Raw genomic sequence first — 23,354 nt, forward strand, 5'->3', positions numbered from 1 at the left:
TATACGTACACTCAGATATTTGACCACTATGGACATTCTAAAATATCCTGTAGAAAGTTTTGATTTGAATATCAACATGGCATGCGATTTGTTAATGTGCAATGCATTGTGATTCCAATCGGATTGTAGAGTAGTGCTCGCTAGAGCAGCACAGTATAGTGGAGGTCAATATTTAACTTGTATTTAGGATAATAAGTGCAATGGGCTCTATCCACACTTTATACGCTGAATGCTTAATTTCTTACATTTACTTCATTATCAATTTTAAAATGTGATTTTTCTTTTTTTTTTTTTTTAGTTTAAAATCATTTAATATAAAAGTACTTATTTTTTTTAAGGGGCTTATTTTTGTTGTTCATTAGTAAAATATTTTAAAATATTTTTTCATTTTTTAATACCTACTTTGAAACAATATTATTGTAATGCACTTTTTATAGAATTTCCATTCTAAATAATTTTTATGTCTATTTTGGTATTGTAATTTGGTCGCTCAACAATGGAAATTCACATATTTTTAAAGCCATTTGTAGAGTTTAACAAAGTAATTAATTATTTTGATTTGTGTATAAGCACTCTTCTGAATTAATGCAAAAAAAGATGGAAAGTTCTTATGTTTCTCACATCTGAATACTGTTGTTCAATTAGAACTGACTAGAACAAAGATGTGATTACTCCGATGCATAAGCAGTTTAAAAGCATCTGCTAGACTTGCGAGATAGTCTGTCAGCAAACTTAATTTTACTCGCATGAAGCAGGCAGTTGGTTAGTTGAGTTGGAGCCACTCTTGCGCGGTAGGCTTAAAATTTGTTGGTGTTAAAAGTAGGAAGTCTGTGTTGAGTAATATTTGTTTGCAGATAAGGTGTAAATAGAATTATTTCTCCCAGGTTGTGTTCGTATCTTTTGTAGGTTATTTTTTAATGTACTGTCTAATTGTTCCAAATAATCTCTAATGGTTGTTACAAAGGAAATAAATATTGTTTGTTGTGTTGTAAGGTATGTCCACACTATATAGAACATGTGATTTAACAACAATGTCAACATAAATCTTGATGTTGTGTGGACAGAGATTTAGAAACTAACAACAAACTTCTAAATATTATCGATTGAAAGTGTATCTAAAAATGTTCTTGAATAGATAAATAGATCAGTTTTTTGTTGTTTTTTTTTTATTGTGAAAGAGTTTAACCTCTGCAGAAGTTGTGACACATGTTAATACCTTGTCAAGTGTTGTCAGCTAGTATAGATATTGACATTCCTAGTATTAAAAGTTGCATATCTCACTTTAGCCATATTGTGTATATGTGGCATTATCTTGAGGCACTGAACATGGTCACTGTCATAGGGAAGAGTTTTCCCTCTCAATGCATCTACTACTGTACAAAGAAATATAATGAAATGTCAAATATACAATTTGTTCCAACTTACAGTTGAGTGCTTATTGTTCTTCTGCGATGCCTGTATGACAGGGATTTCAGCCCCCATTAAAGTCAACCTCCCCACTGTTGTGAATTCAGCTCTCTTAAGTGATATAATTCTCTCAAGTGGAGGGGTGCAAAATTTCTAATTCACTCGGTGTTTTGAGTGTGGATTTAGACTCAATTCAGCCAAATTATCTAGGGTCCAAAATGAGACACCAACTAATGTACAATACTGACGTCTTCAAATATTTTGGTAGTGCCATCCTCAGTGAAATCCTGTCAACCAAATTCTAAACAAAATTAGGTGTTTATGATTTGTTTCTTTTCAAATTTGTTAATTTTTTCTAAATCTTCAGGGGAAACAAAGAAATTTATTCGTCGCCAATTCATTTTTCAATCTAGCCTTGAATGCAGTGTATATAATTGATATGAATATGTAAGAACACAAAATGTTGTATTCTGTTGTATGATTTTGGTAATAAATAGTGTAATTTTTACTACAGGATTGTTTATGTGTTTTTTAAATATTGGTATTTTAAAGTTGGCTCAAAATTCATCTCTGGCTTGTCGTAAATTTCTATGTCCGATTTATTATCATAACAATCCTTATCTTTAAAAAATACTTGTATGTCATGTGAATTTTATTTTATGATCAACAGTACAAAGAAAACACTTTATCACCTGCTGACTAGATACCCCTCATTAATAACAGAATAATTCTTTATTCGTTATTCAATACATATTTACAAAGCATGGCCAGAGCAAAATTTCATGTAAATTTACAAATGAATAACAAACAAAACACCAGATAAGTATGGGTTCAAATACTAAAATTCAGTTTGTGAAAAACTATTGCACAAAGGTAACAATATAGGCAAGACCAAAACCATCATCATCAAAATTACTCCAATATACATAATAAAAAACCATTAAAATTAGATTTTTTTTTTAAAGAGCAAAGGTTCACATTTTACTTTTTATAATTAACCCTCATACCATACTAATTAGCGTCAAACACTAAACACGAGGACACAAAAATATCGTATTCCACCAACCTCATGAAATAGAGTTCAGTTTTTAAATAAAAAGAATACAGTACTGTACAATGGCCATTAATAATATTAATAATATTAATGTTTTTATAACTTATGTTATGCTGGTTTTATGAATGGGATTACAATTTTTGACTCATACCAAACAAATTAATTCTGTTTTGATATGTATTATAATATTGCTCAGGTAATCACAAGGATTGGAGGAAATAATTCCACTCAAGAATAATCCAATCATATGCTTGCCAGCACTAGCTCTGATATAGAATTTAATTGGCATGTCCTATGACACAGTTACTAAATTTGATTTATAAAAAGATTCACTTTTGCACTTTCTATTTTATGCCATACATTAACTGTATCCATTTTAAAGCATATGATTACAGCCATCGTTTTCTATATCAGACTGGGGTCTCCCAGAAGTCGCAGGAATCTCCTGGAAATCGGGGCTGCCTCCCGCACTCTGACAAGCAAGAGTCTCCTGCAAATTCATAATTATTTGCATGTTTTCACTACTTGGCATTATCATTTCATTTCATTTATTTATTCCGGAAAACACATAGAAATACAAAATCAGAGAAAAGCCACATTCTCAAAAATCCATGATAAAAGATCATGAAAATTTTTTTTGGCGCTTCATTTTGACTAATGGTGATGTGATGATGATGAATTTTACTAAAAGTATCATTTCTGGCCATCTAGAGGTACTATTTCCTCAAATTTTCTCACCTCATCTCCAACCATTGTGGGGCTGAGGTGGGTGTCGACTCACAAAATGCCCTCCCCCTCCACCTTTCAAAACAGATCTGTGCCCTTCTCTGGGTATGACATTAAACTCCATCGAGTCGTTGGCTCCTGATGTATGTCTTAGTGACTGCTGTTTGTTTTTAGGATGTGATCTGGTTTTTCATGTACATTTTTCGTGATTATGACTATTCTGGATTAAGAATGTTTTGAGCAGAGGTGGATTCAAGGCCCCCCACCCCTTCATTTTTTTTTTAAGGAAAAAAAAAGAAAGAAAAATATATTCAAATTTAAGTACAAGAGTGTAATTTCCAGCCATTTAGAGATGCCCTAATCATAAATTTTCTTACCTCAGCCCCAACCATGGTGGGACTGAGGTGGGTGGTTCCTCGGTCTGTGAAAGTTCCTCCCTGGTTCACCTCTCTTTCGAATTCCTGGATCTGCCACTGTTGATTTATTATATAATTATTTTTGCGCTTATCTATAATGCGTCTATTGCAATTTTCACTTTATCCTCTCAAACAGTCCTAAGAACGTTCAGAGTGCGTTACTTCACAGGGGGATTTGACCCCGCCGGGGTNNTTGGTGTGCATCAGACCTGTCTCTTATACACATCTAGATGTGTATAAGAGACAGATCCTGGCTACGTCCCTGCTCATTATATAGATCACCATGTGAAGACACTTCATAACAAACACAATATAAATATAGAGTAATCTATTAAATAAATTGTCTCACGGAAGTCAGTGTCAATGGGTATCACCATGCGCAGCAAAAATGAAATTAAATATCCTAAGAAAGCTCATATAATCAGATCATGGAGGGATTTTCTTCGTTCCAACTTGGATAGCAAGTCTCAAGCAATCATAATGCAATTGGCTCCACACACAGTGAGAAAAAGCTGAACGGCAACCACCATACATTGCGCCCTCTAACTTCACTAGTTGCTACAAAATACAAACATTTCTTTTCTAGCTGCTGCAAAAAGTGATCTATTGTTTCATTAATATTAGTGATATATGTAGAAAATTATGGGACAAAATCGCGAATGTCCTACTTCAAATGCAGTGGAAGCTTGAGGAGTGAATTGCCATACTTTTCTAGCTAGGCCTAGGTGTTTGGTAGCCTAAATACTAGGGTCCTATCTAGGTAGGGTAGGCTAGGCCAGTTGTTTTGATCGAGAGAGGTCCAATCCTGAGAAGTGAGGGCCCTGATTTGCCTGATCGCGTGTGCAAGTTTGGTGATCACAACGGCCTAGGAAATTCTGTATCTTGAACTAGCCCTAAAAGAAGGAGAATGTAGATCAGCTTTGATGAAGAGGCAAATTGCTTGCATTCAGTACTTTTAATATGGAGAATTCCTCAGTTTTAAGACGATTTTCTCATAGAATTTTGATTTTCCTGTGCTCTCTGAATTTTATTGTTAATACTTTTACACAATCAGAAGGTGAGTACTCAGATTCAGAATGTTCTTTTGTTTACATAGATTGGTAGCTTATGTACAAAGTAGTGCCTATTTGTAAGGTCTATACTTGGACTTATTTAGGCCAGACTGTATAGGTCCTAGGCTAGTAAGGCCTGCACAGGGAATAGCCTATCCTCTGCACAAAAACTTGGCCCAGAAATCCATTTGCACATTTTTGGAAAATGCGGGCCGATTTCCATGCAGATTTTGCCAAAAATTAGGCTTTGAACAAATCTATATAACCAATGCAATTCTGCAGTAATTACGTTTCTGCACACCTATTTTTCTAGCGATTTTTCACGCAAATTTGAGCTGATTTTTTTGGATATCCTCAGTGCAATTAAAAAAATTTACAGTATGGGATTTAAGTATAGGCTAGTAAAATAAATGGATAAAATAATAAAATGTTGAAAATATAATAACTAGTATTTTGGATTCCTACATCCTGGGGATGTGCAGAACAGCTCAAACATGTTCAGTACACTTTCCATACAGTACTCTTTAGTGAGCACCAGACTGTAAATACGGCCTGCACAGGGATATATTCTCTGCAAAAGTTAGGCTGCGCATTTTGCAATATAAGGGCCAATTTCCGTGCAGATTTTGCCTCAAATTTGAGCTATTTTTTTATGCATCATCCGCGTAATCAAAATAATTTACAGTGTACATGGAATATTATTCAAAGCATAATGTACAATAATTAAAATGACTTAATACCCAAGGATATAAACAAAAACATTGAGTAGGTTTCAAGCTCGATCCCTTTCGCACCAAAATCCCATTTCAAGGCACTCTCTACTAGTATTTAAAACGATTGTTAGTTTGACAACTTCGTGAATTGTCAGTGAGCACCCTGTGTAAGCTATTAGGCCTACATAATGTGTAATTATTTAAATCAAGTGTAGGCCAATGCACTCTAGCTAAAATTTAAAAAAAAAAACATTTTGTTCCAACTTTTATTTTACAGATCTTGTTGGTGTTGTAAATGTAGGAACAGATGCTGTTATTAATGATACAAATATAGATTTGTTTACGGTGTCAATCAACGAACAATATGGTGAACTTCCAATAACACTAGCAGTCTATAACATTACCTCAAAAGCCTTTGTGCCAAATGACATCATTCAAGACCAAGATGTAAGTCAATCATGTGATCAGTTTTGGACAAACCTCGTTCACGAGGTTCGTCAACATCTGCAATTGAGTGAATAATTTGGTTAAGATTAAGTGTTTTGTTATTATTACCATCATTATTTATTTTTGTTATCATGTCCATCCTTATCACCATCCAACAGTTTATTCTCATTTTGCCATCATTATCTTAACTTTATCATAATCGTTCTTCATATCATCATCAACGTTACCTTCCTCATCATCATAATCATAATCACTGTTCATTATTATCACCATCATTAACATTTTTCTCATCAATGTAACACAATCACAAATTTACTCTATGAGTCCAAATGATAGGGAGCTGCCTCCGCTGTATTTTCCAATTTAGTCTTACCTATAACACACTGTAAATCAGTTTCCCTCATACTAATATCTTACTTTGTGAAAGTATAGAAAAATTGATGATGTTTTGTGTTTTTTTCTTCTATAGATAACAGTATACTGTGAGGTTGTAACACCCTACACTGAAGGTGATACAACTGTTCAGTTTGTGCCAAAGGTATTACCAAACATTAAGCAAACTTTCATTAAATTTGAGTAAGTAGTTTTTTTATAAACATTTCCAAACTTCATTTTGTTCTGTGCCTAACCAAGCCAATTATAAAATTATGAAATAAAAGTATTTATTCTTAAGAAAAATGTACTTGTAATAGAGGAAGAATTATTTGCTTAAATTATTAAGAGTTAAAAAATGAATTATCAGGTTTTAATTTTGTATTTAGATTGTTATGCCACACTTTAAAATTTTGATAGTATTTGCTGATTTGATGTATTACAGCATTGGTAATCAAGGACGGGCAGTAGAGGTCAGGTGTCAAGGTTCAAGTATCACTGAGGGCAGTCTCTTCCAAAATAGTACAGAGGGAAGCACTGGGTAAGGCATTATTAATTGAAACCAATTTAACTTTCTCTTGGTGTGCATCAGACAGTGGGCATGGTACATTATTTACATGCAAGAATTTTGTTGAGGAATTAAAATTGTGTATTTTATGTGCCCATTCATGCCTTGTTTTGGCAAAATTTAGCTTTTAAATACATACAAGTACACCTACCTATATTGACTAACAGTTTTAATGGATCTTAAGGTTTGTTGCTGTGGTGAAGAGTCCAGTTGTTAGCATCTGCCAAGAGATGGTTGTTGTCCCCTATCTGCTTGATGAAACGTATACACAAGAAATTACTCTACAACTTTCGTATGTATTTGCCCATTAATTGCAATTTTCAATTAATTTTATTATTATATCAACTGTTAGGTATAGCTGAATTGCACAATGTTTACATAGAACGACATTTGTACAATATATTTAAACAACAATGCTATCTGTATGCTGGAATTAATTAAAGACAAAATGTTAAAAGAAAACAACTCAATTATAGAGTGCTATAGGAGTATAGAATAGCAAGAGGTCCGACTGTTGAGGTTCCCTGGAAATGCAGTCCTCTCTCAAAAATACTACCACAAACTAGAGGGAGTCATTCAAAAGAATGTAAAAGATGTTTGTATCATGCGCATGCAGCGTCTATGGAATGCATGTTCAAATTCGAACTCTATTGTATTGTAAGGTGTTGGTATCGTGCGCATGCAGCGTCTATAGAATGCATGTTCAAATTCAAACTCTCTTGCATTGTAAGGTGTTGGTATCATGCGCTTATACACATCTAGATGTGTATAAGAGACAGGGGATATATTCTCTGCAAAAGTTAGGCTGCGCATTTTGCAATATAAGGGCCAATTTCCGTGCAGATTTTGCCTCAAATTTGAGCTATTTTTTTATGCATCATCCGCGTAATCAAAATAATTTACAGTGTACATGGAATATTATTCAAAGCATAATGTACAATAATTAAAATGACTTAATACCCAAGGATATAAACAAAAACATTGAGTAGGTTTCAAGCTCGATCCCTTTCGCACCAAAATCCCATTTCAAGGCAGCGCATGCAGCATCTATAGAATGCATTTTCAAATTCAAACTCTATTGTATTGTAAGGTGTTGGTATCGTGCGCATGCAGCGTCTATAGAATGCATGTTCAAATTCAAACTCTCTTGTATTGTAAGGTGTTGGTATCATGCGCTTGCAGCATCTATAGAATGCATGTTCAAATTCAAACTCTATTGTATTGTAAGGTGTTGGTATCGTGCGCATGCAGCGTCTCTAGAATGCATGTTCAAATTCAAACTCTCTTGTATTGTAAGGTGTTGGTATCGTGCGCATGCAGCGTCCATAGAATGCATGTTCAAATTCAAACTCTCTTGTATTGTATGGTGTTGGTATCATGCGCTTGCAGCATCTATAGAATGCATGTTCAAATTCAAACTCTATTGTATTGTAAGGTGTTGGTATCGTGCGTATGCAGCGTCTATAGAATGCATGTTCAAATTCAAACTCTATTGTATTGTAAGGTGTTGGTATCGTGGCGCATGCAGCGTCTATAGAATGCATGTTCAAATTCAAACTCTCTTGTATTGTAAGGTGTTGGTATCGTGCGCATGCAGCGTCTCTAGAATGCATGTTCAAATTAAAACTCTCTTGTATTGTAAGGTGTTGGTATCGTGCGCATGCAGCGTCTATAGAATGCATGTTCAAATTCAAACTCTCTTGTATTGTATGGTGTTGGTATCATGCGCTTGCAGCATCTATAGAATGCATGTTCAAATTCAAACTCTCTTGTATTGTATGGTGTTGGTATCATGCGCTTGCAGCATCTATAGAATGCATGTTCAAATTCAAACTCTATTGTATTGTAAGGTGTTGGTATCATGCGCATGCAGCATCTATAGAATGCATGTTCAAATTCAAACTCTCTTGTATTGTAAGGTGTTGGTATCATGCGCTTGCAGCATCTATAGAATGCATGTTCAAATTCAAACTCTATTGTATTGTAAGGTGTTGGTATCGTGCACATGCAGCGTCTATAGAATGCATGTTCAAATTCAAACTCTATTGTATTGATGGCAAACCTCATATATATTTTACCTGGTATTCTTTATGATTTTCTTTATGATGATTATGATTTTCTTCCATGTCATAAATTATACAGTGGCATTAAAATACCAGGGTAAAATAAAAATAGAACATAATATTGAAATATTATTTGTTTAAATATTACATATATTATTTTTTTTCAGGGAAGAAGTAGCTGGAAGTGATGTAAATATCACATGTGATGTGGATCCTGACTATCAAGGTACAACATAAATCTGGGTTTATACTGTCAAATTGTTATCTGTCAAATTCAATCAACAGTGTTTGATCATGTTCTATCCAGATTATCAAATTTTCTTAATAAAAAACTGTTGCCCGTATTTAATCATGATGTGCATATATATGGTCATGATGTGATGTCGTCATGACCATATTTAGGCATGTCATAAGTTTTTGTCAAATAAAATTTGATAATACTGGTACTGGTACGAGCATTTATATTGCTTTTCCTTGAGGTTATAAAGCACACACCAAATCTCATAGTTCAGCTGCATGTAGTAAAGCATTAAACAGAAATCATGGGCGCCACAACTGTGAAAACAATTAACAGAAGCAAAACACAACACGTACAACAGACGCAACACTTGGAAAATAATAATTGGAAGTACTAGGCAAACAAGTGAGTCATGAGTGCATGTCTTGGCAGGGCTGTAGACTTGGTTCAGACATATCTGATCAAATAAATATTTTGCGTTTTTCTATGTTGGAAAATGAGGCACTCTTCAGCAAATGATGTACAAAATTTATCCAACATTATTTAAGCCAGGCACTCGCTTGGTTTGACGGTTGTGGGCTGAGACGACTCTATGGAGAATGCAATGCCGCAGCGCGTGCAACAACCATTTTAATGACGATCCATTCAGGCTGCCACCGACAATCAGCATACGGCGTCTCACCGTCTAACATTCATAGGGAGTGGAATTGGATTTATCATACAACCGTTGTTTGACCTACTATATAATTTCACTTAAAAATTGGTCTAAATGTTGGGCATGTATCTTTCTACAGGAGATGATTTTTTATCACTTGAGTTTACGGATGAGACAGCACCTATTGGTGCCACTGAAATTAGTGTAAGTGGGTTTCATCACAATGCTTGTCAATCAAGTCAATGGTTTAAAAGTATATTTAATACTGTACTGTCTATTGCGCTTGTATTATTATCATACTTGGTGATGGCGTTTATTTGCTGTTGTTGGTGGTGCTGCTGTTGTTGGAGCTGCTGCTACTGTTGCTGCTGCTACTGTTGCTGTTGTTCTGTTGTTTGTGTTGCTGTTGTTGGTGCTGCTGCTACTGTTGCTAATGCTGCTGTTGCTCTGTTGTTTGTGTTGCTGTTGTTGGTGCTGCTGCTACTGTTGCTGTTGCTCTGTTGTTTGTGTTGCTGTTGTTGGTGCTGCTACTACTGTTGCTAATGCTGCTGTTGCTCTGTTGTTTGTGTTGCTGTTGTTGGTGCTGCTGCTACTGTTGCTAATGCTACTGTTGCTGTTGCTCTGTTGTTTGTGTTGCTGTTGTTGGTGCTGCTGCTACTGTTGCTAATGCTACTGTTGCTGTTGCTCTGTTGTTTGTGTTGCTGTTGTTGGTGCTGCTGCTACTGTTGCTAATGCTACTGTTGCTGTTGCTCTGTTGTTTGTGTTGCTGTTGTTGGTGCTGCTGCTACTGTTGCTAATGCTACTGTTGCTGTTGCTCTGTTGTTTGTGTTGCTGTTGTTGGTGCAAGATTGTACTTTTTAATAGTGTAGTTTTACATAGCGCCGTATCCATCAAATAGCATGCTCAGGGCACTTAGTATGTGGACTAGAAACCTGATCAATGACTTTCTTCGCCTCAAGGGTCCCTTCTTGTCTGTGCTACCCGATAACCCGGTACCAGCAGCTCTCGTCGTCATCACAGTGGCCGTCTGTCCCGGTACACTTTGGTACCCCCCTTCTTGTCTCAAATGATGTACTGGGTTCTTTATTGTGCACATGAACCATTGTATACCAGTACTGGGCCTACACTTTATAGTCCTTATCTGAGAAGACATGTTCTACCACCAGAACCATAGGTAATTTGCCAAAAAAAAGACATTAGATCAGATTCATCTAAAGATATACAAGCTACCTATTCTTACTTGATGATTTACATGTAGAACCAATTTTAATTTCAGATCCTCCATGTGTTAATAGCACATGTGTCATTACTACCACCACCCCTGCTGCTATTACCCAACCATCATCAACACAGGATACCACCACCACCCCTGCTGCTATTACCCAACCATCATCAACACAGGATACCCCATTGGAGGGGGACAGCAACTGGATCCTGGTTGAGTCAGTTATCGTTTTTGATGTAAGTGAATATCGATTGAAAATTTAGTGTTCCCAAGTGTTCCCAAAAGTCTTCCGGAAGTCAGATTGGCCACCTGCTCTGACATGGTTATCATCACACACAGCAAGATTCAAGATACAAAAAGACATGATACAAAAATTGTCTCACAGAATGACCCTTAAGAACTTGACACATTATGCCTACATGATTCATTTGATAAGATGATGTCTGAAACAAGCAGTCACTCTTAGACAATAGGGAGCCAGTACCTCTTCACTCCTGCGTTCTCTGCACAACATAGATTCAGACAAAATGCATTTTAGAATCCACACAACTTAACATTCTCGCATGCACAGATGAACGTTGTACGTCCTACCGCATCATGCAATGACAAGTTCCCTAGTGTCTGACAATATGTGGTAGTGTATACCTGACTGTCAACAAACTCATTCTAGATATCAGTATGCATTGGTGGTTGTTGTCATAATAATCATAATCACCATCATCATTGTTATAATCATCATCAGTCCTTCATTGGTGCCATCATCATTGTGCCATCAAATCTCTTTACTCTCATTATTCTTAATCTCTGTAGAGTGGAGATTTGTTCAAAAAAGTGGAGGCAGTCTATAACAACATAGGTGAAGCCTACCAAGGGCTGCTCGTGCTAACATGCTGTGCATCAGCTGACTTCAACCAGAACACGCAGTACATGAACCAATCAGCTGCACTGCTCATGGTTGTAGATGTTTCTGAGGACAGAGAAATCATTTGGGATTTTGCAGCAGGTAACACTGACCTAAAGTTATTGGAACAATATTTTTGTGAGGATATCCACCAAGCTGATCATTAAGGCCCCCAATACATGCAATATAACATCGACTCTGACTTCAGTGAGACAAATGATAATAAAGGGGTAATACAGCTGGAAAAACATGCAGATATAGGCTATGTTCTCACACGGCAGCTAACGGTTAGCAGGATCCGGATCCTGCTAACCGTTAGCTGCCGTGCATCCATACAAGAAGATCCTGATCCAGATACCAAGAATATGATGATCGAATCACTGGTCAATATGAAACTGGAAATTGTAAACATGTACGTGTGATTGGTTGATGATAGAAACGCGCTCAACTTGCTAACTGATAGCGCTTGCTAACCGTTAGCAGTATCCGGATACTGCTAACAGTTAGCGCTAACCAATTAGGCATTTTTACACAGGTGCTAACAGTTAGCCCTAACGGTTAGCTCCCGATCCAGATACTAGAGCTCTCGTCAACACCTGATATTAATGAATTTGTGGGAGATGGGTTATTTTCCGGGAGATTCTTGTCTGGTTGCGGGAGGGCATGAGGCCGACCCAATTCCCGGAACTTAAACAACTTGCGGGAGACTTGGGGTCCCTGTAATTAATCATGTGTAACCATAGAATAATAATAAGTATTGAAAAATTGTAATAGTAAATTGTAATAGTAAATTGTAATAGTATATAAAATAATATTTACATATCAGTTGTCAGTTGTCATTGTAATACAATGTTTGCCTCAGGTGATAATTGGTGAAAGGTCAAACATCTTGTGCACTTACTCCTTCAAAAGCTGGATAAACTGTTGCAAAAGAAAAATGCTATCTGTGGTGGTATGTAGGTATTATGTATAATAGATTGATGCAAGTTTGCTTCAAAATTTCAGATAGCAGTAATCTTACTGATGAGAGTGAATTGCCAAATCCAGCATATGTTGAGATTGGTCCTTGTAATTGTGACCTTACTGCAGACCATTGTGATCCACTATGCTGCTGTGATATGGTAAGTGTATCTCTATATTGTTTTCTTTCCTTGTGGCATTTGGCTTATGTATCTTGTATATTATGGAATTGACTTCATTGATTATTTTGTACAAAATAGTGAAGCACCTCTTTTCCTTGGTTTATTTTTACAGGATTGTACTGAGGACGACCTGGCTTTGTTTCCATGCCTTCCTGGTATTCCTGGTGGGGACTTTACTGAGGAATGGGAATATAGTTGCGAAAATACAGACATTTTCCGTCCGGATTGGTTTCCATTCCTGTGTGTAGAAACTGTGAATAAACTTTTTCTTGGGTATTACTTCTCATCTGTATCTGGTGCAACAGACAACCAAGGCTTTGAAAGTTTACAGTCAGCACTACCAACCAATTACACAACATTTGAAGAAAGCGAAGATCGTGCGTTAGACACCTCACAGTTTTCTTCAAGTCAAGGCTACCAGTACGGAGCACCGCTTCAGTTAATCTACGAGAACAATATTATCGGGCTATTAGCCCTGCCACAGCAGGGGGCTAGTGGTAGTTGCTTGTGGACTTCAGCAGTAAAGTATCAAGTTGATTCAAATTCTACATGTGTAATGAATATAACACAACAAACCTGCTCATCATCTTCTGCATTAAATGCCAGTTTGTTTGTGCAGTCGTCAGATACGACCTACCCGCCTTGCCCTGACCCTCCAGAGGTCATCAGTGCTTTCGGATATGTCACTGATAGGGTAGCAGTGAGTCAAATCGAATACTTCTGTCTGGATGATCTCTCTGGCTACTTACAGAGCAATGAAACTGCATCTGTATATGGTTTGTACACAAAATCTTTGCCGTATGTCGGTGGAAAACAGCAGGTGCCATACTCACGCTGTGTGTGGGATGATGACTTCACAAGACCACCGGATCCAAGTTACAGCAACACCACACAGACATGTGATCACTCAGTTGTAGAGGTTCAGTATGAGATTGTCTGGCAAGGTGGGGAAGTACTCATTTTGAAAGGTGCTGTGTTTCTCGGCTCGGTTCCTATTCAGTCTTCTGGTATCATGCTAAACCCAAAATATTCAGTAAAGTTTTCCCATCAGCTACCAATAACAAACAACGATGAAACAGGAGCAGTTGAGATTCCGGAGGAGGTGTTCAAAAGGTCTGGTAATCCCGGATATCAGGTTGGTGAACTTTTGCTTAGTGGGACTACAGTTTATGAACAGGTGAATGTGTCAACTCCAAACCCAGCTTGTAATGATAGTACCCTCAACAGCACTGAATGCGACCCAACTACGGGGGAAATGCTGTTTTCATACATAGATACATCATTGAACAGTCGTCTAAAATATATTGCTTCAGGTAATGTTTCTTTTTTTTTTTTTTAACAATTATTGTGGCTTATATATACAGCAAATAAATCCAATCAAATCCATCATCACTACCTTTCAAATTGTATTTTTAAAAATTTATCAATGCTTTTTAATATTACTATTATTAGTTATAATTTCTTATAATTATTACTACTGGAAATGTTATTGTTTTTCAGGTTCAAGTGGATTATGTGAGGATTCAGCATATGAAGACATAACATTTGGCGAGGACTTGATGTCTGGCTGCATATACCGTGTAGGATTATCAGAACTTGATAACTGTACTATATTGCGGCAGGAGCTTGAGACTCAACTGAGAGCCCTCATGCAGGCTGATAGGATCGCAAAGATTGGCAACGCCAGCTCATACAATGATGACGATTGGATCACAATATTCAGGTAAAGGTGCATTTTAAGTAGGTACTAGGCCACATTTGTTATATTGGAAGAATTTAACCACCAATTGTATCCAAGCTTAGCTCAGTCGTCTGAACTGGTGGTAGCCATTGTGTGTGCGCTGAACCATGGAGATTTTTAGGTTTCTGGTTCAATTCCCATCGCTGCTCTCCTTGTGTTTCAGCTGTAGGGCTGAAATGCAAGTTACAATAGCGCACCGTCTTTTGGATGAGACATTTAAGCCATTGACTCTGTGTGCAATATGGCCGATGTGCACGTTAAAGAATGCAGTACACTCTTTGGAGTCTGCCCAATTCACCACCAGAAGGACCCCACTGGAAACAAGTCTTTGGATTTTGTGGGTTATCCTTGGTGTGATTCACACCGAAATGCTCCTATCCTATCCTATCCTAACCAAGTTACTCTTCCCAAGCAAATTTTCCCCTATTAACAAATTTGAATCTTGCCCTCTCCTTTACACATTCTTTAAGGGAGCCTATTGAGTATGAGGTGGTGTCAACTGTGGAGCCCTACCAGGAGAGAGTGAATGATGTATTAGCCGAGTTGATTGGCACTTGTTACCATATGCCTGTTAGTGTTCATCTTCATATTATGTACGCCGATGCTGGTATGTCCAAAGGGCTTATTCTACAAGAAGTAGTTGCTGCTAAAATAAGGTACCTTCCAGTGATTATAAAAAGTCAGCATTCAAAGAAATATTTTGTTGCTAGGCAACCCCAGTCAAATGTGTTGAGACTAACATAGATGGGATAACAAGGTGACTGTATTTTTAAATTGATCATTTGTTGTAAAGATTTGTGGCCACTGTTGGAAAGTACAACCTAAAGGAGCCATTAATTTCTGGAGGAAAGTATGGCCCTAAAGTATTCTGTTGACCAATCAGTGCCCTCAAAACAATAATTGATAAATTACCTTGTTATCCCAACTAGCCTAGTAGCATGGATAGGCTCATCGCATTTAATTGGGCCACTTATTTACTTACAAAATATTTCTCTGAATTCGTTATATTGGAAGAATTTAACTCTAGAATTTAAAATATTTTTGGTCTGTCTGACTTTGGCAAAAGAAACTTTTTAGGCCTATTATTAAGAGAATAATTTTATGTCATTATGATTATTACTGTATATTTTGCTATTTAAGTTACCAAACTAAGACCCTGCAGTTGAACTGTGCTGGTGGTAACAGTGCCAGTTGCCAACAGAATGCAACCGTCATTGGTAGTGAGCGCGTCCAGCAGTTTGTTCTTAATAATTGGGTTACTTTCACCAAGGTACCAGCAATTGAGCCAGAACGTGTTATAAAGTGAGTAACTATGCAATTTTACTGTATAAATGGCTAGTGGTTAATAGTTCTCATTCTAAATTTGGATTTTAAAAAAATGTAGTTTACTTTAGAGATCATCACACAATTAGTGATCATGTTCATAGCAGACAGTCTTAATATTTGCTTCCATGTTTGAGGCTATCCAGGAATGCATTTTTCCACCTACTTGGATTTAACGTGAGATGAGATAATATAAAATCCAATTTCTTTATTTTCAGTTATTTCAAAGATGTAGATGAGAGTCTTTGTAAGCAAGACAAGTGTCCTGAAGAAGCGTTTTACCCGTTAACGAGAGCATTCATGGGAGATTCATTTGAGTACTCGCTTGGACTTTGGTTAACGCTGATGCTATTTGGGCTAGGCTACGTAATGGTGACTAAGCCTTGGTGTTGAAAGTAACTGGTTTGTAGAGGAACCTTCTTTTTCAAAACAACAGTGAGGATAATTGCAGCAGTCCTGGTTATTTTGCTGTGCATGATACCCATCAAAAGCTGAATTTTGAGAGACAATTGGTAATACAGTAGCAAATACCATGGATTTGTAGAATATGCATTAGATTTTTGCTTGCTCGCAGGAGTGGTTGAAGCCTATCCGATTTCTTGGAGTCTCCTGTGACTTAGGACGCCTGTTGACGTACTGTGAAGGAAGAAATTGTAGCCTGGTGCCAGGTATTCATGGCTAACAGAACCATGGTAGATAATGTGATGCATCTGATTGTCACACACACTCCTTTGCTTTTCACTGATGGCAAACCACCTAAATAGTTGAGCTTACTTGAAGGAGATGGGTACCTTTCAGATACTGTAACACAAGTGAATGTTGCTCCAACAAACCTGGTGGTGCATGCCCCTCCAAGAATTAATCGCGCTCCCACAAAAATCATGGTTCAAGTTGTTAAAAAGCACGTAAAATCACCATATTTTGTGATTTAGTGCCCTCTCAACTGATCATCGATCCCCCACTTGAGCTTCACGACCCCTATCAGCAGCCCCAATCCTGCATATATTACACCCAAATATGGGAGTATCACATTTGGTCACATAAAATTGGATAGTGTGGACACATAAACCAATGTTGTAGCAATGGTTGTGAACATGGCTTTTGTATTCAATGAATCTTGTAGTTAATTCCATTTCCTTGTTATGAATATTTTTAATGTAAAAAGTTCAATATATAAAATGTGAATAAACTGAACATTTCATTTGATCATTTTTTTTAAATAAAATACTTATGTAAATAGTGAAATTGAAAAATTATTTATAATGAATTAAAACCTTGAAGTGAATTTTTGCCAGTACATTGCTTGTTAGTTTTGAAATTACAGTAAAACATCCGATTTATAAATACATAATTTCATGACATCATAATTTGTTCCTTAACAGTAATCCTTTACAAAGCTCAAACATTTTTGTTTTAAATTAATTTTCATAGAAACAGAAAAAAGATCTTGAAGTAGAAATAAGAATAAATATTATTCATTGTGCACATAAATAAATTACAACCATGGTCAACCTTTAAACCATCTTGCAGTGTTGCCAATACAGTGTAAAAAGGCAGAGTAAATATAAATGTGAATATATTTTATTTTTTACAAACAACAATATAAACATATGAATAGATGTATATGTATATAATTAGAAATATAAGGCAATTAAATATATAAGAATAAATATTGATAATATTATGGATAAACTGTGTGTAGTAAAATCTGCTATAAAAATCGAAGAATTGCTCATATAAAAAGATCGATTAAATAAATACCCTGTAATTAATTATCAGTATTACCTTAAATAAGAGCCTATTTAAAAAATATAGGAATGGTAAGATTTATGAAAATAATTGTTTAATTAAAAGGTATTAACTTGCCTAAGTATAAAACATGTAAAGTGTAAGTAAAGTTATTTTTTAGCTATTTACTATATAAGGAATAAAATTACACTATCTTCATCCAATAGCTATTGGGAATGCATACCACATGATTTTAGTACTGGAGGAAATGAGAACAGGTTAGGTCATTCGGCTAAACTGGTGGCAGCCACTGTGTGTGCGCTGAACCATGGAAATTTTTACCTTTGGTCCCTGATTTAATTCCTTCTGCTACTCTTGTATCGAAGCTTGAGGGCTGAAATACAAGTTATGAAAATAGTGCGTGCACTGTCTTTCAGGTGAGGCATTTAAACTGTTGGTCTTCTGTGTAATATGCCTGAGAAGTGCAACCACCATTAAAATGACTCCCCACTGTCTTTGGCTTTCCGTGGTTATACCAAGTGTGTTTCTCACGAAAAAATGACGATGAAACCAACTCGGCTCCCTGTGAATGCTAGACAATACAACACCATCTGCTGATTGTCGTTGGTAGTGTGAACTGATTGGCTGTGCGCGCACCGTTGCATTGCAATCTCAGAGTTAGTGCCCTGCTTCAAGAGTCTATAAAAGATATCAAAATCAAAGCAAATTTGATCACAGTTCATCCATCATATCTCATCTTCAGAGTCTTCCTGCTCACTGTCCATATCAGCAATTATGTCAATTTTATTCTGAAATAAGAAACAGCAATGATGTATGTTGAATACTTCATTCTTATGCTTTTCCTCAATAAGTTTATTCATTATTTTTAATAACAAGCAGTTTTATGAAATTGCGCAAATTGAGAAACTGCACATAACCTTGTTGTGTACCGATTTGTTCAAGAAGATGAACACACTGTCATTTGACAAAACATAAAATTTGTAAGGCAAAGAAATTAAATGAAACAAATAAACCTGAAGACGGATGACTGTTAGCATGACCAATTGCGCTGCTATGACCCAAACACTGGCTCATGCGATTTTTCGCATATAACATACACATAGACTCTCTACATGGAGTACTAAAAGTACAGGCCTACACATGGAAACTCAGTGCTATACAGTTTACATCCGTCTGTTACTGATATGGGAAATTACAGATTGTTTCATTACAAGGCTTACGGAGTGGAGTGTCTTACAACATGAGAAATAATTTATCAAGATATCACCCGTGTTAATACGACTCTCCTTACCTTCATAGAGCGACCTGTTGTTTCGATCGGCAAGAGAAGTGCACATATACTGGCAAGGAGAGCACTTCCAGCATAGATCCCTATGGCAAGCGTAGGGGAGACTTCCATTAATACTTGCGCAATGAATGGAGTCACAATAGCCCCGACTCTAGCAACTGTACTACAAGTACCTAGTGCTAATCCACGGATAGTGGTTGGGTATACCTGCAAAGTAACAAATTTTTTTTTTTATGTAATAAATTAGAAAAGATTATCGATTAATAGATATTAAAATGAATGATTTAATGAATTATTCATAGCTCTTTTCTTTACAGAATACAAAGCATATAAAATTGGATGGTAGAAACATCTGGTTTTATTTACAATTTAAATTTACTTGATATAAAAGAGAACAGTAAAGTCTTACTTCAGGAGTATAAATAAACACCACATTAAATATAGCTGATACAGAACCTCTTGCACAAAATAAAAAAATTACCATATTGGTCCTGAAAACAGAAAAAAAAAAAGTTTAAAAGGGACCTATAAAGATGATTTTTTTCTAGAGGGGATTTTTCATATGTCATTAGTAATAAAATCAACTTTACAATTGTTTTTTGGCAATTTTTTATGAAGTTATAGGCCATTACGATTTTACCCCTTTAGCACCGTGACGTCAGTGTAAGCTACTGTAACCAAAAATTGTATAGCGCCTAAATTTTTTTATTTAAATGCCATGTGGGTAGAAGTTTACTTGAAGCTACAATGATAGATCCTTGAGATCATCATCCATCAGAATACATCACTTACACACCTTGATAAACAAAAGAACTGCAGCGATGAAAATACACAAAATAACATACAAACAAGTGAAAGTGTTCGTTTGCGTCCAAGTATATCAACGACGACTATGTTAAAGAATATACCTGCAAGAGCAGAAAACATAAATGCATTATGTATAAGCATTGAACATCTACATTTATTATATATATGTAGGCTAATATCAATATAATAATAATAATGTTAGTCTTATAGAGCGCTTAATGCAAAACAATGCTTCTAAGCACTTTACACATAATAGAACTTGAAAAATGGAATGACGCCATAAAATATCCTAACAATAACCAAAAATGAAAATAAACGCACTGTTTGTGCTTGGGGCTGAGGTTAGTTATATTTGTAACATATAACTTGAACAAAACAGCAAAGAGAATAGTATGAGAACTTAATGAGAAAATTGTCTAAACCAATAACCAACCTAGAACTAACCAGGACTGCCAGAAGATTAACACCACAGGGCTGCACTGCTCACCGGCAGTGTTCCACTGTGGTGTGTATATCTAACTGCCAATGTCAAAATCTATTTTGAAGATAAATTAATTCCTCATGTAAAGCTAAAAAGGCAGATATTTAAGATAGTTACCAACAAATTCTGCAAATGTAGTCTTAATAAAATCTATGTAATCTTGAGTGTCCATTCTTTCACACCAAAAGTTACAACCCCTTGATAAACTTTCTAATGTTTTTCCTGAAAGAAAAAATAAACAAGAAAACATGTAACTCACAAATCTATATAACCACTATAAACATAGAAATCAAAGCGAGATATTTTTTATAGCTTTAAACTAATATCCATATTAAATCATTATAATAAATGTAAAACCTTCAGAATAGAGAATTTGTTTCTTTTTTTTTTACCCCTCTTATTTCTGTTTTGTTTCCTTTTGTTTAATTTTGCAGGGAAACAATACGTTGCTTATTGCTAACATAAAGGAAGCTTTAAGATTTATTACTTAACATAACATCATTTCCAATTAAATTTTATATTTATTGAACTAGATTGGTTTTATTCAGTGTGAATACCAAAAATACCCCATGAGTTTCTAAAGACTTTATTTCCAGTGGGGTCCTTCTGGTAGTGATTGGACAGGATGCAAGAATACAATCTCTTGCTCTTTTCCAAAGTGTGTATTGCATTACTTAACATGCACATAAGCCATAATGCACACAGGAACAATTGGTAACACATCTCATCCGAAAGACATGAAGAGAAGCGGATGGAATTGAAACGGTTACCAAAGGGTCTCTGCGGTTCAGCGAACACTCAGTGGATACCACTAGTTTAGCTGACTGAGCTAAACTGTTGTTTATTATAAAGAATTATAAACAAAATTATTCACTCTTGGCCTTCAAATGTGTATGATCCCTACTTATGTACAGTAAATATGTAATATATTATGTGAATAATATACACATTTATTATTTAACCACTCAATTAAACTTTTAGTTGAAATAATAAAACCAAAGTGATAAAACTAACTTGAACAAGTGTTATCTACAGTTTTTGTAAGGAACTCTGTTGTGAATAGCACCAAACCATAATATGCAAATGCAGCTGTAAACCTATGTAAAATAGAGAACAAAAACCATAAAACAGATGGGTAATGACAGGCTTAAAAAATGCTGGTAATGAACTGAACATCTGTGAAAGGTATTGGATGAAATTCATAATTCATAGTGGTTTTTAGAACCATGTGAAATTAGATCCATATAATTTAATAATAAAATTCAGACTTGGGGTTATCTCTCTATAAAAATGAATGTTATAAAATAAGATGCTAAAAATATAAGTAAAAATATTGTTTTAGGGCTTCAACATGCATTTAAGGTAGTTGCCAAGACAACATAATGTATTCAAATACTCCTTTAAAGTATTTTTATTTCTTACCAAATATAGAATAGAAGTATAGTGGTTATTCCCATCTCTTTGGTTTCAAACATATCTGAATATTTCCCACGTGGCTGGAATAATTAATAATACTAATTAGTTCATAAAATTACATAGCAAAATCTAAAGCCCTATCCAGACTGTCAAATTTTGACAAAAACATGTGACATGCCTAAATATGGTGATGATGACATCACATAATGACCATATATATAGGCACATCATGACTATATATGGGCATACAACAATGGGGCAAATATAATTCGATAGTCTGGACAGGGCTTAAACTTTGCTCATTGTTTCCATTTCAATCGCTAGACTGCAATCTGGATGGCTCCCTGATTACTTCCCGACAGATCGGAAAAGCCAAACTGTTTTCAACCTGCCTGAAATTTGGTGGATAAATCATAACTACTTTCTTTAAGAGCATTAGATTAAGGCGGGTATATTTTATTAGAAAAGGGTCTAAAAGAGTTAAGAGACAGATATATATATATATATATATATATATGTATTGTATAACTATACTTACTGCTGCTTCAATTGGCTTCAGAAAACCTGGTGGCATTGATTTCTTATTAAGCCTGGCAACCTTCATCAATGTGTAATATGCTTCAGCTGTTTTACCACACAGCATGCAATACCGTGCACTTTCTGGCAACCACTGCAATCATCAAGCAATTAAATGTTTTAATTTTCACATTCTCTTCACAGTTGGAGTGATCACAGAGTAACTGAGTTTCAATTAATAATACAATATCGTCATGGCGACCAATTGCATACGATAAATGTGACCGGCTCGGAAAAAACCTGCCATTTGTTGGAATAATTCAAAATTGAGTTTTTGGTAAATTTAGATTGTGCATGAATTCTCCTTTAAAACAGTCTTTATTTGATGGAAATTGGTTAAAAATTAGCCAAGTTATGAATACTTAATTTATTACATATCAGTTTTGTAGGTTTTGAGAAAACAGCTTCCAAAGATACCAAAATCAATAGTTTATTATTAGGATTTGTATTTTAAACAATAATTTCAATATAAGAAATTTAGTCATTGATATTTTACAGAAATGTTCTTTAATATACATTTTTTTATAAAATGCAAAAAACCTGATTTTGTTCAAAAATCTGACTCCCAAACATTTTGGGTGCTAGTGTGAAATTTGAAATGCCACAAGTGGAGGGTTTTGACAGAGCCGGGCACAAATTTGAGAAGAAAGATTCTTTTGGTACATAAAATGAAATTATTTGAACATTATGAAATATTATTGTATCTATATTCATATTATTTTATATTATGTCATTATTTTGTATTTCAAAACATAAAAAAGAAAATTAATTACCCTTGACATTAAAATGAAACATGCCAGAGGAATCCCAGAGAGAGCAAGCATCCATCTCCACCCAAGAGTTGACATGGTAACTAAGGCTAAAAGGGCAATGCCAATAGATCCAATGGCAAAGAATGACTGCAAAGACAAAAATAAGATATCATTGTCATCGTAACTAAGGATAAAAGGGCAATGCTATTTTTTTTTTTTTGTCTTTGCAGTCGTTCTTTGCC

General features: G+C 35.5%; 2 protein-coding genes across 2 annotated transcripts in view; one reads left to right on the plus strand and one right to left on the minus strand.

Moving 5' to 3' along the window:
- Positions 1-4,162: 4,162 nt before the first annotated feature.
- Positions 4,163-17,411, plus strand: LOC117121902 (tectonic-2-like). The gene is made up of 15 exons (XM_033267298.1): positions 4,163-4,660; positions 5,646-5,815; positions 6,285-6,391; positions 6,633-6,728; positions 6,940-7,047; positions 8,986-9,044; positions 9,851-9,964; positions 10,970-11,172; positions 11,747-11,939; positions 12,843-12,958; positions 13,092-14,292; positions 14,480-14,702; positions 15,191-15,376; positions 15,861-16,022; positions 16,262-17,411. The coding sequence occupies exons 1-15, from the start codon at positions 4,564-4,566 to the stop codon at positions 16,434-16,436; spliced, it is 3,210 nt and encodes a 1,069-aa protein (XP_033123189.1). The 5' UTR covers positions 4,163-4,563; the 3' UTR covers positions 16,437-17,411.
- The window catches only part of LOC117121892 (synaptic vesicle 2-related protein-like), a 10,398-nt gene continuing 3,926 nt past the window's right edge, over positions 16,883-23,354 (minus strand). Inside the window, exons 6-14 of the mRNA XM_033267285.1 lie at positions 23,134-23,259; positions 22,323-22,454; positions 21,791-21,864; positions 21,383-21,465; positions 20,486-20,590; positions 19,877-19,988; positions 19,490-19,571; positions 19,084-19,287; positions 16,883-18,580 (exon numbers count right to left, since the gene is read on the minus strand). Of these exons, the coding sequence (XP_033123176.1) occupies positions 18,518-18,580; positions 19,084-19,287; positions 19,490-19,571; positions 19,877-19,988; positions 20,486-20,590; positions 21,383-21,465; positions 21,791-21,864; positions 22,323-22,454; positions 23,134-23,259 (981 nt within the window). The 3' untranslated portion in view covers positions 16,883-18,517. The remainder of the gene's footprint in view (positions 18,581-19,083; positions 19,288-19,489; positions 19,572-19,876; positions 19,989-20,485; positions 20,591-21,382; positions 21,466-21,790; positions 21,865-22,322; positions 22,455-23,133; positions 23,260-23,354) is intronic.

The sequence above is a fragment of the Anneissia japonica genome, unplaced genomic scaffold (assembly GCF_011630105.1).
Source record: "Anneissia japonica isolate Jap-2015-1 unplaced genomic scaffold, ASM1163010v1 scaffold352_len1594369_cov220, whole genome shotgun sequence".
Lineage (NCBI taxonomy): Eukaryota > Metazoa > Echinodermata > Crinoidea > Comatulida > Comatulidae > Anneissia > Anneissia japonica.

Bases quoted from the DNA above. Each gene is read 5' to 3' on its own strand.
- LOC117121902 (XM_033267298.1), top strand. From the start codon at position 4,564: ATGGAGAATTCCTCAGTTTTAAGACGATTTTCTCATAGAATTTTGATT. The intron at 4,661-5,645 runs GTGAGTACTCAG...TTTATTTTACAG, and splicing joins TACTTTTACACAATCAGAAG to ATCTTGTTGGTGTTGTAAAT. The intron at 11,940-12,842 runs GTAACACTGACC...TCAAAATTTCAG, and splicing joins CATTTGGGATTTTGCAGCAG to ATAGCAGTAATCTTACTGAT.